General features: G+C 45.3%; 1 protein-coding gene across 1 annotated transcript; it reads right to left on the bottom strand.

Moving 5' to 3' along the window:
• Window positions 1-7,188: 7,188 nt before the first annotated feature.
• On the bottom strand, window positions 7,189-14,373 carry BHMT2 (betaine--homocysteine S-methyltransferase 2). Its single transcript, XM_016210404.2, is given in 11 exon segments — window positions 7,189-7,270; window positions 10,459-10,687; window positions 10,943-10,965; window positions 10,967-11,030; window positions 11,033-11,113; window positions 11,350-11,412; window positions 11,415-11,496; window positions 13,165-13,202; window positions 13,205-13,294; window positions 13,297-13,354; window positions 14,283-14,373. Coding segments are annotated over 11 exon segments (888 nt in total). The 5' UTR covers window positions 14,361-14,373.
• Between the last annotated feature and the right edge of the window lie 5,778 nt (window positions 14,374-20,151).

The raw sequence follows: 20,151 nt of genomic DNA, 5'->3' as shown, positions 1-20,151 counted from the left end.
CCTAAAGATTGAAAAAAGCGGTACATAAAAAATAAAGTTCTAACTTTCACTTCAGCAGTTTTAACTTTTTTGGTATTTGTAGCCTACTCAGCTTAAAGGATTTCTGGAAGAAGCTGGTCCTTTAGGAAACCGGTTCCCAGTGGCACTGCAGCCCACCCACCGGAGGAGCTAAACCGGAACGCGAAATGTCAGGTAGGTTGGGGAGCGGCTGGCACTCCCCCCCCCGCTGGGGGGGTGTAACTTTGTACAAATGTTTAGAAAAAAATGTTTGGCCATATCTTTTAATGTTGCATAAATCTGTATCAAGCAATTCCACTCCTGGGTGGAAGCTCGTGTAGATGTTCCTCAAATGACATGTACAAGAGTGTTTATAGCAGCCCATTCAGAAATAGCCCAGACTGGAGGCTATCCGCGCGCCCGTCAGCGACGGGATAAGTAAGTGAACGGTGCCACATTTACACAGCGGGATGCTAGGCGAATGATTCACTCATAACTACGTGCAGCAGTGTGGCTGAGTCTCCCAGGCAGCACTGAGTAAAGGAAACAGGCCTGAAAGGCAGCACTGTAAGGCTGCAGCTACAGCGTGTACCACAGGGACCCAGCAGAACAAAGCGGAGCTACACTCTTGGGAGCCACATGCTGATTGCTGGAGGGGAGGGGAGAGTGACGAGGAAGGGATGGGGCGATTGGGGGTGCTGGTAATGTTCTATAAACGTGTGTTCAGTTCTGAACACTCGCCATGCTATACACGTGCAGTGTACGTATTTTTTTGATATGCACCTTATATTTCAATACAAAATTAAAAACAAAAATAAAAACGGCATAAAACAGCGTCTTGGCTTTTTGTAGATCCCACAAAAGGTCCAATAAACTAAAGAAACGAAAATAAGCCAGTCTAGGTTTTGAATACGATCATTTCACTGGTGGTAGGGGATGATTTAGGCAGACAGTATTAACTCTAATAGTTTCCTTATTATAAAAGTAATCCATTTTGAAAAATAAATTTAGTACTTAATATATGCATGAGGTACCCAAAATTCAAAAGGTCATTAATTGTTAATGAGATTAACTATACGATCATGATCTAGAATAAACAAAAAGAAAAAATTAAAACACTATTTCAGGATGTCGGTTTCGTTGTGTGTGTGTGTGTGCGCGCGTGTGTATTTTCGTTAATCTTTACCCAGGATATTTTTTCCATTGATTTTTCAAATTTTTATTGTTTTAATTTTTCTTTATTGTTGAAAGTATTACAGATGTCCCCTTTCCCCCCCATTGATCCCCTCCAGCTGGCATCCACCCCCGAGTCCCCCACACTCCTGTCTGTGTCCATAGGTCATGTATAGATGCATGTAAGCTCTTTGATTAATCTCTACCCCCCACTCCCCACCCCCACCTTCCCTCTGAAATTCGTCTAACTGCTCCATGGTTCTATATTTCTGTAAATATTTTGATTTTTTTAGAGAGAGTAGAAGGGAGGAGGAGAGAGGAAGCGAGAGAGAGAAACATCTATGTGAGGGAGACACATCGATCGGATGCCTCCCGCACACGCCCCGACTGGGGCGGGGGATCGAGCCTGCAACCGAGCTGCCTGCCTTTGACGGGGACTCGAACCTGCAACCCTCCTGTCTGTGGACTGGCACTCTAACCACCGAGAAAACTGGCCAGGGCAGTATTTGTCCTTTGATGAGTGGCTTATTTTACTTAACATAACAGCTTCAAGGTTCATAGCATGTGTCAAAATTTCCTTCTGGAAATCTTAAATAGGTTTTCCCCCTCATTTAATTTTTATTTCGATTACTATCTCTCCCTTATAATCTCAGCTTATGTAATAAATATATTTCATACATATAATTAAATTCTAATGTGATAGCATCATAGGAGTAATTGTAGTCAATTGAATATTGATTTGTTTGTTAATGTGGCCATGCTCTCTGGCTGCCTACACACCTTGAATATTTTTCTATGTTTTGCTGTAATTTCCTACTTTAGGAGTCCTGACTTCCCAAGGTAGAAGCCCCAAAACTCACTTTCCTGACAGATAGGATGCAGCAGGCCTGTGACTTAGGCCCTATCAGTCAGACACATGAACTTGAGGGTCTGACTGAGAGCAGTGCATGAAGCAGGCGTCAGCAGGAGCCCCTGGCCTGGCCTGGGGTGTGGCCAAGGCCGCAGAGACGGCTGCAAGTCCTCATATCTGCTGTCAACAGTGGGCTCACCGTGAACTGATTCAAGTGTTCACGGAGCATCTATTCTCGGATGACTTAATTATAATCATGTTAAAGATGAATGATTCCGTGCTGTGCTCCAAGCACACGAGTTAACTCACTGAACCGTCCCAACCATTGGAAGAGTAGGTGCAGCTATTATCCTACACACAAGGAAAGCAGAGAGCTTCCCAAGCCAAGTCTCCTGCTCGAGGCCGGGCAGCTGGTCAGCAGCACAGCTGAGATTCACGGCCAGGTGGGCGGCCCCAGACCCCCCGCCCCCTTAACCCCTCCATGGCAGTATGCCCGTGTCCCTGGGAGCATTTCGATTAACCTAACACGATTTATATTCTTCATCTTTGAAACTACTTCCCTCTCATCAAACTGAGAACCCATCAGCAGTCACTATGGAACCAGGAACGAGTAAACACGCCTCCCTTCTTTCTAAAGATAAAACTGACCCCCCAACTGGACCGTAACCTTTGCCTCGGTTCCCATGGGCACAGCTGAGAGGGACCAGAACTTTCAAAAGACTAAAGGCTTCGCCTCCCTGCCCCTGCTCTTCCCTCTTTGTGGCTTATTAACACAATAGCAGAGTGAACCTGTCCCTCCCCTGTTCAAAACCCTGCAATGTCCTCTCCTGTCACTCAGAGTAAAAACCAATCTCCTTGTTAAGACTTGAACATTCTCACATAATCTGACTTCATTTACTTCTCAGACCCGTCTCCTGTGACTGTCCTCTCCCTCTGGGTTTCCCGCAACTCTGGCTTCTTGGCTGTTCCTTGAACATGTGGGGCAAGCCGCCTGCCTCAGGGCTTGGACTTTTGGGCTGCTCTTCTCCGAGACATCCTTACGGCCATTGTCCTATCTCCAGGTCTTTCTTTGAAAGTAACCTTCTTAGCAAGGGCTTCCTGAGGCCCTCTCCATCTAAAACATCAACTCCGCCTCACTGATGTAGGCTCTAGGATGATGGGGTTTGACCCAGGACAGAGGGGTTTCCCAGGACACAGGACTTTCAGTGCTACAAGTGGGTGTGTTCTGGACAGAACAGCACAGTTGGCCACCCTAAGTAGTCCCAGAACTTAGAACAGTGTCTGGCTCCTAACAGTCTTAATAAATATTTGTTGAATAGAGTGAAGGAATGAATGTAGGTAAGAGAAAGAGCTACTTTCCGAAGGGAGTGCAGGGATGTATTTATTGCCCTTAAAATCAGAATATATAGGGGTATCGTTCATTATAACAACTTGTAAGGCTTCTTCAGCATGGAAAGAAGCCCAGGTTCATGAATGGTGGGATAGTTCTAATATTTCTTAATCTCCTAACTGGAAAAGTATGATTTATCAACTTGCCGTTACTGGAAGTGGTCTGGAATAGGGTGTCTCACACTCATCTTTTAGAGAAACAGTTAAAATGCTGTGTTGGCTTTCCCTTTTTTTGGCTTTAAAGTGGCATATTTTAAATGGCAAGGATACATTTTAAAATTTTGTTTAACATTTTAAAATATTTTGTTTGTTTAGATTCCACATATGAATGCAATCATATGGTATGTCTTTCTCTGAGTTATTTCACTTAGCATGATCCCTGCAAGGTCCCCCCATGTTGCCACAAATGGCAGGATTGATTGCATTCTTTTCTAAGGGGACTACCTATGTGCGTGTGTGTCATAGTTTCTAGATCCATTCATCTGTCGCTGGACACTTAGTTGTTCCCATATCTTGTCTGTTATGAACAATGCAGCGGTGAACACAGGGGCGCACGCATCTTTTTGAATTGGTGTTTTCATATTCTTTGGATAAATACCCAGCAGTGCGTCTAGCTGGATCAAACGGTAGTTCTAGCCTTAACGTGTTGAGGGCTCTGCACAGTGCCTGCCCGGTGTCCCTTCCCACCAGCAGTGGTGAGGGTGCCCTTTCCTCCACAGTCTCTCCAGGCGCACCTTTTCTGAATTCGATATTGTGCCAGGTGCTGGGAATACAATTAACAAGATATTTAGTTACAGGTAAGTAAATAGGAATGATCGGGGGAGTATTAAAACTACATAGTACTTCTTCATGATATATCTAGGGTACTGTGGAAGCACTGGGAAGGGTACAGCGACTATCTTAGCCCATCACTAAGTAAATGGTATTTGAATAATGAATGGATGAGTGAGTGGTTGAGGGAGTGAATAAAAGAATGAATATAATCGGTACAAGAGCACAGAACCTGCAAGGTGTGTAGTTATCATCGAATGGAGAAGTGCTTCTCCAATGTCACTATTTTGAATGAGATGAAGTGCGACTGCCAGGGTGCCAGCAATGCCACGGTCAGCATGGCCGATCTTCTTGGCTCAAGATTTTAATAAAATAACTCTAACGGGCAGAACTGCACCCGTCTGAAGCTCTTTTCAGCTTTTTCATTATTGATGCAACAAAATATGTGCTTGTCTTCAAGGCTGTACCGCCAAAATGGGTTGCTTAACTTTGCTTATGATTTTGCATAAGGGTGTCAAACTTTGGCTGTGATCATGGCAAAGCTGGAATTGCTTTTCCAGCTGAACTTCGCTCCTTGGTTTCAGCACATCTCTTCGATCCCTTATGTGGTTTCTGTGCCAGCTGTTTGCTAGCCTGCGTTGCTGATTCTACACATGGCACAGCGGGGTTTATCACAGGGACATTTACTCTTGATAACTCCCTAGTACAGTAAACATCTGCTGCGCAACTGGAAAGAGCTAGTTCAAGCCAGTTCTTCTTAGTTTCACTGGTCATTTTTAACTTTTTATAAGCAATTACCTTTTTCTTAATTTCTTCCTACAGAATCAAAGCCTGTGGAAACCTTGCCTTTAAAAATAACCCTCATTTTAATATGCTAAATTTTTTAACGTAAATTATAAATAAGAATTTAACATTTTTCAGTATGCATTTTAAAAAGTTGGAGTTAGAACTACATGGTTTGAAATACTTTCCCGCAATATTTTATTATCTGAAGTGTGATCCAATCACTATATAATTGTAGGGTCTCTCAATGTAGGAAATCTTTCTCTTAAAGAGTTCCCTTTATTGGATACTTGCTTGACTCTTGGGAGGGTTATCAATTTCCATCTCATTGATATTCTATTCTGGGCATTGCACTCACTATACCCCAAATGAAACCAGCATGTTTAACAGATCTAGGGTGACTTTTGTCTTATCACTAATGCTCAGACAACAAGTTATCAAAGCAAAGCAGCACATAATAAAGTTATTGAACTCTCTCGAACACAATTCCCGGCAGCTACACACCATTTCATCGGATGAGTGTAACCTACATTGTTGCTCAGGCTGATCTTTACGTCACGCCTCACCTTCCTTGTTGCTTGCAGTCTACGTGTCTTCCTCAAATTCATTTTTCCTTACTAATTTCCTTATTCACACCTTTCAATTCATGTCACTCCTATGACTAAAAAACCCTTGAGAATATATTTTAAAACTTTTTGATATGTATCACAACTGTTGATATGAAAAGCTGATGAATGACTTGACTCTTTCTAGAAATCTAAATGAGTTGCTTCTAGCTAATATGGACCTCAAGTGATTATCACTTTTTGTGAGCCAAGGGACCTAGATTTAAAAACATTTCCTTGCCCTGACGGCATGGCTCAGCGGTTGAGCGTCGACCTAGGATCCAGGCGATCGGGGTTCGATTCCCGGTCAGGGCACATGCCCAGGTTGCGGGCTCAATCCCCAGTGGGGGGCATGCAGAAGGCAGCTGATCAGTGACTCTCTCATCATTGATGTTTCTCTCTCTCTCTCCTTCACCCTTCCTCTGTCTGAAATCAATAGAGATATATTTGAAAAATAGATAAAAACATTTCCTTCTCACCTACCATATATAATTCCTGTTTATTTGTTACACCCCTTCTAAACTATATGATATGAAACTGGGTGAAGGTTTTAGTCCGCACTAGCGCAGACACAGGGAAGGGATTCAGAGTGAAGGATGCCCCCCCCGCCCCATGTAGCCTCTTAGCTCTTGCCGTTTCCCTTTTCCCATAATCTTTTTATCTATTAAGCAAGCTGCTATTGTGTGAGCATCCACTCTCACACGGAGAGAGAGGGAGAAGCAAGGGCCTGGAACATACGTAATAAATCTTTGTTATTATTATGTCAAAGAATAGCCTTAACATTTTAAATATTCAAATACCATAAAAGGTATATTATTTTGACTTTTATTAATTTTCACAAATCGATACATTACTTTGAAAAACAGAGAGAAATCAGTACATAGAAAATAACAAAGATAAATCAAGAAAATATTAGACTGAGATAGTTTTGAACTCTTTTAAAAAGCCCTCCTAAAACTGTTTGTTTTACTTATTTTAAACAATGTCATTTCTTTGAGCATCTATTATTATGCCTAGCACAATGCTAAATACTATAAGGAAAAAGATAAGAAGTATATCACATGGTCCTTGTCCCTAAACAGTTTCTAATCTGGCTATTTGTGATTAATAAGATGCATTAAAAAATTCTAGAGCCATAACCTTTAAGTAAAATCATCTTCAAAAGTAATCACTTTGGAAGGCTATGTACTGATTTCAACAATCCTTCCACTGCTCCAAGCGCCTTTTGCTTTTCCTCCGGGGCTGCCTTTGAGTCACTGCACAAACCATGTAAGAAAAGCAGACCCAGGCGTCAGGACGCCCGCCGCCTTCCTCCAGCACCTAGCCTGGTCGCCTGAATTAGTCACGAGGTCGGTGCTCAGTGACTTCGGGTTATTTCTGAATCTCTAATTCGTCCCAAAGACAAGTTTTGCTCCCCTTGATAACCTTCAGAACAAGGTGTGCAGTATTTATTCCTGGGCCGTGAGTACTGAGCGCAAGGAGCCCCCCCGCGTCCCCTGCAGCACTGAAGGGACTGCAGCACCCTGGCTGCTCAGCGCTGGAAACGCCAGCATGGCTGATGGCGAAGGCGAGGAATGGGCCCAGACGGAGCTCGAGGGGCATTTCTCTCCCATTATTTCCTCAGAAGTCTGGTTTTGACAGCGAAGGACAGAAAGGTCTGCCAGAAGCTGGCAGCAGATTCTCCCAATACTCTCTTCTAGCCCTGTGTTTAAAAATATATATATAGTTAATTAATTTCAAGGTTTGTATCATACACACACACACACACACGCACCCACACAGGATGTGCCAAAAAACGTATACACATTTTGAATAATTAATTCCAATGAGTTAAATCTGCAAAGAAAGAAACATCAGTTGGCCTATGAGCTGTTAAAGTGTGTATACATTTTGAGGGAACCCTGTGTATACCAAATACATATAAGTTAGGTGGGTCATAAAGCAAAAGTAGAACTTCAATTTCAACATAAACAGAACAGCTATGTTCATATCCATTCATGCCAGGGGTCTTTCTCAAATTTCTATCCTCAGTAACAGTCATTAGGTTCCATACCACCTCTCAGAAAAAGACAGTGTGTTTCAGCTTTATAGACTTAGGTTCATCCTGAAGTTCCTGCCAGGGTTCTTCTCATCCTAGTCAGTATTTTAATGCAATGACAAGTATATAAAGATGGTTTTTAATGTAATGAGACAAAGAATAATTCTTTGAAAAGTAACTGAAAACAGAAGACCAATAACTTTGTCAGTATTTGTTCACTGTTTTTAGACAAAGAAGAGTAAAAATGTTCCTGATCATAGACCTCTGAGTTAAATATATTTTTACAGTTTTCCCCCCTTTACTTATGAAGTGATGAATAAATCAGTATGTCAGGAATCTGGGCGCGTACAGGTTTCTGTGCAATCACCAATGTCTGCGAACATCAGTACGTTTGGCAGTTCAGGCTTCCAGGAGTGTGCCGCTTTACTCCGGAGAATATGTTTTATCTTTAGTGGCTAATACATTTCAAGGTCCCCTAGACAATGATAATTAAAATAAATTGTTTCTCACTTATCTGAAGTATTTTAATCATCACCAAAGTGTGTTTTCCCACCTTTTAATTATATTTAGTACTTTTTTCTGAGTAGGGTACCTATAAAAACCATCTTCTCTAATAAATACCCATGTCTCCCAGAAGAAATGTTTGACGAAATGATTTCTTGTCTACTTTTACAATCTAAATAAATTTACATGAGGAAAGTTGTTCCAGTTCAAATATGAAGAAGACTGTTCTTAATCCCAATAAAATGGATAAAGAAATTCAAAATGGATTAAACATATATTAGCACTAAGTAGAAAAGAGGAGACAGCAGAGATTCTGACTAGTTTTTGGAAGATGGAAAAGGAATGGCACTGTGCTGAAGAGAGAGACAGGAAGAGTCCGAGATGCAAACAGGACAGTAATTCCAGCCCCCTCCCCTACAAGGTCTTTAAAGATGAAGTGGGTTGATTGTATTTCTACAAATAGTATAATGTAGAAATAAGAAGACATTAGAGAAGGTGAAGGCCTTCTTTTAACAATGAAAAGGGATGCTGATTAGAAATTTCTAGGAAACCAAATGTTCTACAAAGAAAGTCCCAGTCCCAGTATGAAACAAGTCAGAATATGATACGGATTTGGACCATGGATGGAATGTAAGAGAAGAAAATCAATTTGACCTTGATGCTTGGAACGTTCTTCTGCAAGTGGCTCAAGTTTTGTAAAATAGGATTATATCTTTCTCCACAGTTCCATGCTTACCACTTGGTTCTGCAGTAAATAATGTTTAGAAAATCATTACCAGGATACAGGATACTAGGTTGGAAATTTTATTGGAGGCATCAAGATAGGATAGGTATCAGGTATTAAAGCAGGGTAGATGCTCTGCAGAAGTTCCACACTAGGTAGCCAAGAGCCAGTCCAATGACTCACCTGAATCCACACTGGAAAATCTGTATCACAAAGACCAATGGGCCAGCTACTTTGCTTGTGAGCAAAGAGCTTGCAATTAAATTGGGATCAGACCACCCTGTCAGAGGTTGTCTACATAAAGGAAAGGTGAAAGGGCCTCTAGTGAGTTTTGAGTCTAATAAGAGGCAGAGTGAGCCCACCTGGAGGTATTTAAAATCAGGCCCACGAGAATCACCAGGAAGGACAACGTGATCCCCCAAACAGGATATATCTGGAGTGACCTGCTGAAAAGGCCAGGATCTGAGGGGAAGCTGCAGTCAGAGAGAATTACAGGCAAAGGTTCCCAGTGGGAGCCTCTGAGGATCCATGACTGTGCCCAGGAAGCTCTGGCAGGCCCGGAGCATGTGGCCTTCCTCCTAAGGTGCCAGTCAAGTAACACCAGTTACCCCTCTTTCTGTCCTTTCTCCTCTCAGAATCTGAAGGAGTCAGAAACCATGGTTAGCAAGTAGGGAAGGGGGTCGGGGGGAGCTGGAAGCATAAAACCAAGAAAGAGAAGAATCGTCTTCTGGAACAAGGGAGGTTTTACGTTGGAAACATGTTCCAAGTTTTGATTTCACATGGAACTGAACACTTGATGACGGAATTGGCACTGTGTTGGCTAAGTCACGTGGTCGTGGGGCTTTCTATTGCCTTCAGGCGAACTACCCAAAGAAGTCCTGGAGCATGTCAGTATTTTCAAACAGGCACAGAGGAGAGAAGTCACCCATTGAACAGGCTTGAAGAGAGGGAGGGAGACAAAAATAAAGTTGTGTTCTGATTTGTATTTTATGTGCCCTGCTTGTTTAATATGACAATTATAATAACATAAATGTTATTTACTAGCTTTACATTTTAATAATAAGCCTACAGACAAATCTTGGGAGACTTAACTGTAATTACAGAGCAGAACACAATGGTGGTAAATCTTGATGATCTGAAAGCAGTGGCATAACTCAAAGAAGCCAAGAAGTAGCTGAGGGAGAAAGAGCAGAGGGAAGAGGGAGGGGTCTACTCTTATTTTACGATGAGTGCCCCATAGTGATAGAGACCTAAGTGGTTAAATGTGAAATTCAAACTTATGAAGACAACCAACAGAAGAATTAAAAATGCAGTAAGTCAAATTGGGAAAAGGAGAATAGAGAAAAGGGGAAGATTATGGGATTTAAATTTCTCGGCTTTCATGAAGGGTTATTACCACTGAAAATCGATAGAACAAGAAACAGAGGTACAGGACTTTAAAACACGAGTGGCGAACAGGGTCTCTCTGGGAATGGGGCTGGAGTCAGGAGGGGAACAACTTTTATTTTTCATTTTATACAATCCTATCCTTTCTGAATTTTTATTATGATAGGCATGCACAGTACTTACAGTAATAAATAAAATGAGATTTGAGAAAAAGTGTTATTAATGTAAAAATTCCTACCTGGCTCTAACCCAGGGTTTAGTGTGCATGTTGAGCCCACTTCCCCAGCTGCCACGTTTTGCTGAAGCTGGTGGCAAAAAGCCCCTTTCTGGGGCCAGCTCCTCTGCAATCGCCCTGATGTGGTAGGGCTCGAATCCACAGCACCCGCCTATGTACCTGACCCCCAGGTTGTAGGCGTCTCTAGTGTATTTTTGAATATCCCATCTGGTTGCAACTCTGGGTTCCAGTTCTGTAATACAGTAGTTAAAAGCATTCCTGTTACCATCTCCATTTTCAGACAATAGATGCTCTGATGAGCTCTTTTTAAAATAAAAAACCTGCAAATTTTAGATTATGCATTCTTCAGATAGCTCATTTTTGGTTAATATTGAATGGTTTTGTAGAGTCTTGAGTTGTAAGACTGCACTATAGTTGCTCATTGCACCTGTTCCCATTTTGTCACAACCAGAAATCATAAGGACCCCCAACAGGCGCCTGAGCTTACCAAAGGGATATTCTGGGAGATCCTTTGCCACAGTCAGGTGTGTGGAAGCCCAGGGTCTGCACCATGAGGTGCGCCTTCAGTCCTGCAGCCGCAGGCTTTCCTTCATGAGCTTCATTGTCTTCAAGCTGATCCCTGGCCCAAATCGGCACTTCACTCCAATGATGGAAGCCCCTATGCAAAGATATACAAAACTTTTACATTTTATTTTATTTTTCACTTTTATTTTATTTTTTAATAGAAGGTGCTTTAGAGGTGACTATTCCCCTCTATCTCCCAAGTTTTACAGATGAGGAAACCAATTCTAGTTCAGTCTTTTATTTCTGAACTGCTCTGACAATATTAAACAAACTTTGCTAAATTTCATAAACAACAGCTAAGCTGCTTATCACACTATGAGTCCAAATTACCTGCTTTCTCCAGCTTCACAGCACATTCTCCAGGTGTTAGGTCATGCATGTCTCCCTCTGGGTGATGCACACAGTAGCTGCCACGGGCTTACCGGATTCCTTTAAGACTTCCACAGCCCACACAGCTTCTTGAGCACAGTGAAAATACTAAGAGAAATTTCATTGGTGCAAATGTAAAGCAGATTTTGAGTGGTAGAATGCAAATGTTGCAAAACAGTTGTTATAAAAATAACTAAGTATATAATATGTAATAAAACTTGCTAAGGAATGTGTCTCTATCGGACTGACTAAAGAATACCTTTCTAAGTAGATATCTTAATTCCTTTAACAATACAGGGTGCAGCAAAAGTAGGTTTACGGTTTTTTGTATGGAAAATAATGCAATAATTAATAATAATAATGAAATAAAAAACTTCATTTCACGTACTCACAATTGTAAACCTACTTTTGCCACAACCTGTATATAGATTTTCATTCATATATCATCTGAAAAACACAAAGTTTTTTAAAGTAATTGAGTATTTAAAATCATAATTTTAAAAGAGCAAAAGCTTATAAATTTGGGGCTCATCTTTTATGGAACTGGGGTAATAATGAATAGTTTGGTATACTTTATACTACTTCAAAGTGCTTTTATATTCACTTCTAGTTAGATATTCATAAGTGTTCCATAAAGTAGGAATGGAAATATGACATTTCCCCAGATGAGAGCACTGAGGCACAGAGTGGGGAGGGATAGCTACTGAGTTTCTTTGTGAATGGTGGACAGGACACCTTGTCTGCTTAAATTTATGACCTTTGCAGGGGTGCTTCTCAGGAGCCTCCTTAAGGGCCACAGTTGAAAAGCTGAACTTAAGGGAAGGAAAGCTAGCAGAGCCTCCCTGCTTCCTCCTTCTCGACTCAGAATCAGGTTCTGCAGAAGCAGTGTCTGAGGATGACAGAGGGAGTCAAAAGAGAGGTTCTTAAAAACCAGGCTGGTGTGCCCGTCAGCTGGAGAACATACAGGGTGGAGTCTGTGCTCCGCTCTGCTAACGACCGTTCCCAGGTGGGTCGGCAGCAGGTGGCCCTGAGCCTTGGGAAGGCTGAAGAACCGAGGTTTTCAACAGGGTCAGAAGAGTGACTGGGGCGATAGCGGCTGGTAGGCCATTGTCCTTGCTGAGGTCAAGGCTCGGGCTGAGGACTTGACTCCGGCAGTTGTAACGGGAAATGATGGATGAGGGGTTTTAATCTTTGGGAGAGGAAGGAAGAAAATGTTTTGGGTCTTCGTGTTCAGTAAATAACCAGTTCTTACTGTTTCTTTCTTCAAAACATTGCTCCCATGTTATAGTTTGAATGAAAACACAGAGGCAAGAGTGAGCACGGATGGAGGAGGGCAGGGGAACGGCCTGGTCCCGGGGATTAGCGGTGGGGCCCGGAGGAGCCGGCACCGCCACCTACCCCAAGGCTTTGCCCCTCATGGCCTCTAGGCCCACACACAGTTCCTTCTAGCCCTGCCCCCCCTTTGGGGAAGGATACTCCCTGAATCGCTTTCCCTTTCTCTGACCCACGTTGCAGTGTCCCCGAGAGCCGGCCGCTGCAACCACCCTGACCTAGAAAACCAAAGGCTACAGGTGGGCCTCTCCTGGGTCTGTCCTTTGGCTTCACAGAGAACACAGCATACGAGTGAGAGGCTGTTGACTATAGCACATTTAAATAAACCTTTGACCATCGGAGGAAACAAGGGCATAAGGCAATCCAATACCCTCATGGAAGTTGAAGACTGTTCATTTATACTTGTCAATAGGTTTAACACTCTCCCTGTGGCACCAGGCTTACCTCTGCAATCAAGAAGTCCACATTTTTCCTGGCAAAACCTCTAGCTGTAGTTGAAAAAGTTTTTTAACTCTTGCTTCATCCTTGTGGTGTTTATATATTGACGTCTGGCAGACCCCTGCTGCTACTAAGCATCACCTTCGCCAGCCACTTCTCTGGCGAGGTCACACGCAGCTGCGTTTACATCTTCCCACTGGGGTTAGAGAGCAAGAATTAAAATGGGAAGCCTGGCCTTTTAAAGGTGTCATATAGTCAATAGCAAAGGGGGAAATGAGCGAGTAAGATGAGAGAAGCCGCAGGTTTTCACTGCAGTTCAAGAAGACCAGCGGAGTTGGCCACCATCTCTACTACCAGGGAGCTTGTATTTCCATTATTGTACTTACAACGTTGGATTTTAGCATATTTGTTTGCCTCCCACAGTGGACTGTGAGCCACTGCAGAATAGGCTCTATGCCTTTGCCCGCCCTTTGTATCTGGCACAGGGGATGCACTGTAACGGGCGTTCAATAAGTGCTGGTTGGTTGCGCATCAACATCCGTAAGTGTTAACGCTTTACATGTGCAGAATATCTCACAATACTTCCACACCCTTCACCATATTCACCTTTCCCAACAACCCTAGGTGGTTAAGCATAAGTTTTCTCCATTTTGCAGAGAAAACCAATGCTCCATGTACTTAGGTGTCTTACACAAAGTCACACAGCCAGTAGGGTGCAAGGTTGGGTACCCAACCCAGTCCTCCTCATTCCTAGGCCAGTGCTATGTTCCCTAGGACCACCGTGTCTCCAGATGGACACGTCAGAAAAGAAGAGTGTGAAATGAGAGGGTAAGAAGAGCATCGATAAAGTGTCTTTTCTCTATAATAGAATAGCACAGAAAAATGGCCATGCCCTTCCAACGGCCTCTTCTTTCCCAGTCCTATGCCCTAAAAAGTTCATTTATTTAGCATATACACACCTACATAATTAATAACTTCATGAATATTTTATGTGGAGTTTGTAATGAAGTGTAGTAACACATCAGGTCAATTCCACAGCTTCCCATCAAGAGGTTATTTTTATTATACATGGTCCCTGCCCACCCACCCTCCACTCTGTCCCCCAACCAACTGGCACTATTTACCTTGCTCTCCATGTTGTCTTCACTGGCAGAAAAGGTGAAAGTCTGCGTGCCATTTGCTCCCGCCCTCAAGAATTCCATGTGAAGCTGACGCACTACAGTGTAGTTGTTTTTTTAATTGAAATGAAAACATTAAAAATCACAGAAGCTGTCATTTGCAGCAGCAGCAGCTCACCCACACACTTTTTTCAATCATACACAATTTCAAACCTAGTACTTATAAAAAAAAAAAATTGCAGATTAAGGTCAGTAAAATTCAAGGGCAGGACATGGCAGAGTCCATACCAAATCAGGGCTGTTCAGAGCAGCCTTATATCATCCTGCTGACGGGCCTCACCGCGGGGTGCAGTCTCGTGCAGACTGAAGCTCGGCTGGCCAGCTGCCTAGTTTCTTGGTCTAGAGAGGGCTCCTCAGTTTCCAGGGCCCTGAAGAATCCAGCGGGTCCACTTACAGTCGGCACTGGGAGCCCTCAGGGTAGACTGAGGGGAACTATGTTTCTTTCTTCCCCCTTTCCTCCAGCAGCAGAACCTGGCTGGCTGCTGTCTACACTGTTAAGCTGGTGGATACCATGAATCATTCTTACCAAACACACGGTTATACTATAACATGCAAATTAGCTAGAAGGAGGGATCTGAGGCAATATCAGTTTTACTATGCTAAGGAAACTCTCGAATATCCACAAGGTAAATAGTCATGAAACAAATATGAAGATGTATATCCTAGCACTCCCTATATAAAGATGCAGACGTGTGTGCCTGGGGGAGGGGGAGGAAAGAGAGAGCTCGAGCCTTTTCTTCTATCTATTCAGGCCACGGACTGTCACTGTGTCCATATCTTGGCTGTTTGGACAAGAGAAATAGTCCTAAGAAACCATGCACTATTATTTTTTTACACTCTTGGTCAGCTGCACTCTAAACGTCTCCCAGATAAACACTCTCGGGGTGCTGGCCCTGACCTGCGTCTGGATGCTCCACCACGGCCTCCGGCGCCCAGAGCCCCGCTTCACGTCGCCTCTCTTCTCAGGGTTATGAGGAAACCGCCATCTCCAACCACAACCTCCCGCTGTCCAGACGGTCCAAGATCCCCTGCAGGAAAGAAAGAAAAATCAACTAAGGCCCTTCTTTTTCCCCCCTCCAAAAGCAGTTTCTCATTTTCGTCAAGGTAGCACGTTGCTCTCACAGCTCCGGCTGTGTTAAAACCCTCAGTGTCTAACAGTATTTCAGAAAGATTGAATATACTACCGTTTCTGGGACAGTCCAGGCACTCGTGTTGTGCAGAGTGCTGTGACTGTCGTTTCTCATATTTCATCTGAGTCAAAAGATAGTGGAAGTGGTGATTCTGTAATAGTTCTTTTCAACATGTTTGCGGCAGGCATTGCTACTCACCTAACTAATTTGCATTTTCCCTCCTCTTCTTTGCTAATGTATTTTTGTTTGGGGGAGACAATGTTTCCAACTTTAAGAAAATTCTCAGGGTGCCTTGCTGCTGGGGTGGCCATTTGGCAGGTGCTGACCAGTGACACACAGGTGGAAGTCAGCTGAAGATTTCTGGGAAAGTGTTGCCTTCCCGACACAGATGCCCACTCCCTCCCACCTTGACGCTCTGCCTTCCTGGCTGGAATGCCAACACAAGCCCTGGAGAGCAGCAGCCATCTAGCAGCCATGCCGTTGAAACCCACACTGAAGCCCACGCGCTCAGGCTGGTGCAGCAGGAGAGCAGCAGCCTGTGTCTTGACGACATCTTTGAGTAGCTGCAGCAGCCATGGACTATTAGACCTCTTAGTAGGTGAGAAAAATAAACCTCTTTTTTTGTGTAAACTACTGAACATGATCCTAATGCACACAACGTTTTAAAATTATGCCCTCCATGAAATCACTTGTTCTGGCCCTGCCAAGGCAACCGCAGGTGGGACTCAAAAATCAATAAATCTAGGAGCTTTTTTTCATAGCTAATTTTTAAGTTGACAATTTTGTATGGCCCCAGAATGATGCTATAGATATCCAAATGGCCCTTGGCAGAAAAAAGGTTCCCCACCCCTGACCTAAGGGTTATGGTTTCCATCGTCGAAAACATGCCTCCCTCAGATACCTGCATGGCTCCCCCTCTTACCTCCCTCAGGTCTTTGGTCAAGAGTCATCTTCTCAGAGAGGCCTTCCCCGACTACCCTGTGACAACTGCAGACACCGCCATGGTGATCCCTCCCCCCCTTGTACAGGCTGCAGTCGTTGAGGATACAATGTTCTCGTGAAACTACAAGGCCAGCTCATGTCAGCCCTGCCAACGCGGGACACGGAGTGATGCATAAATGGGGGAGATGTGCCCAGAAGGGTACATCAGCAAAGGCTGCCCTGGGGGCTAGGTAGCAGGCTGTCACGTCCACACCATGTCCATCTTCCCGGGAGGGAAGCAGGATGGGGCCCTGCTGTGTTAACCATAAACACTGCTGGACAGACAGAGCTCCTCACTCCAGGTGGTTTTCCATGTTTCATACCTAAAGATGAATTTTAGCTGAATGTGGAAGAAACGCTAATATTTACCATGATTCTCACCTATCTCTCTACTCCCTCCATAAAATACAATTTGCTCTTTTCATTTTGTACTTTGAAACGTAAAAGAGGACTGACGCTTTAAACTTTCAGTGAGACCTTCCCACAGGCCAGGTACAGTTCTAGGCAAGCGGGGTAGACACTGGCACGAGACAAGGTCTGTGCCCTCAAGCTCTGCACTGCGCCGTCTGCTCGCTTAACCGGTCTCCTCTGCTCGGCTGCAAGATGCTTGAGGCTCAGGTGACGTCTCAGGTGCCTATCCCTACCACCTCCTACGGCACCTGACAAAGAGCAGCCCTTAATAAACTCTGCAGAGTTCTCAGGCAGACAAGACTCTCTTGAAAAGGTCACGTGTCTTACGTTTGTTACAAGTTTGGTCCTGAGGAGGAAAAAAAAAAAAAAAGGCTACTCTTTAACAGAAGATTAGCTAGGGTTTAAAGAAAATTATAGTACATATTTTGACTGTGTCTTCATGATACCTAATAAAAGTAAGATTTTCATCTGTTATCTAGATGGTTTGTCCAAAGTTTTAAATTTGCCAGTTTTCTAAACAGCCATTAGCAAAACAACTCGGTGGTTAAGATTTGCATTCGGAGCATCTTTAGCACCCCCTTCACTGCTGTACCCAGCACCTCCGTACTGTACCAGCAAGACCTTAAGACAGCTCGAGCAGGAGAGGCGTGTAAAACACAGAGCACCGAAAACCACTGTGCAGCACGTTATATACTCGTTCCGTTCTCCCTTTCAGCTGGGCAGCCAATCTGCCTGGGACATAGTTAAGCTCCCTTTATGCAGATGCCAGTATCTGACCCTCTGGCTTCAGGGCGCCTCTATTCATGCACAAAGGAGTCCACCAACTTCACCCTGTGCAGGAGGCAGCCAGAGACCCAATCTGCCTACAGTGTTGCCCCATATGCCTGACAACTGCCACCGGGCCTGCTCTTTTAAAGATACAATCCGAGGTAGCCTCTGTGGCAAATAAACCCTTAAAATGTACCTGATAGCTGAGGAGAGAGGTGAGATTAACTCCTTCCCACTAGCATTTTAATTTTAACTCCCAGGGACACATTAACGTGGATTAGTACATCATAAGCTTGGTGTTGCAAGGGCAGAGGCCAGGAAGAGACCGGACAGAGACGGTATTTTCAAAACCTTAAAAAAATGCACTGTGAAAGTGAACACCGAACGAAAGGAAGTTGAGAGAAAGAAATCAGCACGATGTTCTTTGCTTCTTGATGCTTTTATGACACCCATTTTCTTCAATGCCCATATTTTACTTTTATAACCAGAAAAACATGTCCAAAATGTTTTTCAGTTTTTAAAACCCATATTCCTCCTCTTAGGCGACCAGGGCCATTCGCGTGCCCTTCCTTGGGCTGTGTATTTCTATAGATGTAGCTGGGGCCAGTCCCTGATATCTGTCCTTTTGTAAATTAACTTCGCGAAGCACTGTGCCCGCCCCCGCACTGGCTCCTTCAGGGCCGCCCGACTCGTTCAGTGGGTGAACCGTCATTTGTTCAGGGAGCCCGGGCTGTGCGGCGGCCTGACCGCTCCTCACGTTTCAGTGTCAGTCGGTGGCGCACACTTGCACGCCCGTGTCACCCCGTTCTTCCCCACGGTCTTTTACAAATTTCGGGGCCCAGGTGGTTGCTTTGAGGAGCCCTGGACATGCCCCGCATCCAAGTCCATGGTCTTCCCAACTTAATCTTGTCACCCCCTCTTCCCACCACACCCGCCCGGTGTAGAAATGCGCGAAAAAGCCCACGGCTGGCGACCAGACCGGGAAAGAGGCCAAGAGAAAGCGCCGGAGACAGGGGCTGCCGGTGGCGGGACGCGGGGGTCCCCACGCACCCTCCCCACCCCAAGCTCTGGCGGAGAGCGGGACGCTGCGGGGAGACCATGCGAGGGTGGCCTGGGGGCCGAGGGCTCGAATCCCGGCTCCACTCTGAGCTAGTCGGCTGACTCTCCGGCCTCAGTTTCCTCAACTGTATAATGGGGGCAACTGTGACGATGAAGAGGGAATTCGCGCAGAGCCCTGGGCGCAGGGCGGGCCCCGAGCCAGGGCTCCGCGCGCGGTCCCCAGGCTGCTATCTCGCCGCCCGCCTCGCGACGGGGAAACCGAGGCCCAGAGCCGTGCAGACGGGCTCGGGCCCCCGCGGGACCGAAGCCCCGGCGCTGGGAGCCCCGCAGCCCGCAGGGCAGAGCAGGCGCGGACCTGGGGAAACTCACCTTCCTGGCTCCGGCGGGGCCACAGCGCCGCGGTTGGCGGGCGCCCGGCGCGGGGAGCGCGCCCGTCCCGGAGCCCGCCCCCCGCCCCCGCCAGGGGGAGGTCCCCGCGGCCCCAGGTGCCGGCGCCCGGCCGCGGAGCGGGTGCAGCGCCCTCGGCTCGGCCATGCTCCGCCCGGCTGCGCGGCGGCTGCGGGGCCTCGGGCTGCGGGCCGTGCCCCTGCCCGGCTCCCCCGGCCGCCTGCGCCCCGCCAGCGGCGTGCGAGGGTGAGTGGGAGCCGGCGCTCGGGGCCCGGGCGGCGGCCGCGGGGCGGGGGCGGGGGCCAGGGCGGCGTTAGGGGCGCTTCGGCTTCAGGACTCTGGGCTCTCGGGTTTCTTCTTGACGAGCGTTCTTTCCCTGCCCAACCGCAGAGGGATACAGTATCGAAGGGTTCCCGGGGCCAGGTCTCCCAGCGCCAGCCCCCTCCCGTCCCCCGTTACGGTAACTTTTGTATCACCCAGGGACGATCTGTGTGTCTGTAGATACTTTCTTCCGTGGCTGACTTGCACGTTGCTTTTTACAGTATGTCTTGGAGAAGCTCACAGTCCAGCTAGGAAGACAGTCATGCAAATAAATATGCTAAACCACGGAGCAATAGTTCTAATTAGAGAAGCATGTGCTCGGTGAGAGCAAGTTCAGTGAGGAAGAATGTTTTACCCCATCTGGCGCTCAACCTGGAAAAAGTGGAGGGAGGTGACCCAAGAGTTATGGATAATAAATGTCATGATGATTGTGGTTTTTTGTGGAATAAAATGATTATTAAGTGTGTTCTTGAAATAGGCTGAGAAAAATTATTCTCTAGATTCGCTGAAAAAAAGAAGTCACCTGTTCAGTTCTTTAGCTCTATTAATTATCTATAACGGACCAGAATTATGTGGAATGGTGCTCAAATGCCTTTATCTCCCTCCCCCAGCCAGATTGCCTAAGTTAGGCTTTAGATGCCGCGAAAAACAAACAAACAAACAAACAAAAAAGTATAGCTACTGTAACCTAGTAGAGCTACTTTTTTTTTTGTCTCCAGGAAAGACAACCCACCCTCATCTTCAGACACAAGATGGAA

The sequence above is a fragment of the Miniopterus natalensis genome, chromosome 3 (assembly GCF_054644295.1).
Source record: "Miniopterus natalensis isolate mMinNat1 chromosome 3, mMinNat1.hap1, whole genome shotgun sequence".
NCBI classification, from domain to species: Eukaryota; Metazoa; Chordata; class Mammalia; order Chiroptera; family Miniopteridae; genus Miniopterus; species Miniopterus natalensis.
This window is presented reverse-complemented; position numbering and strand designations above follow the sequence as displayed.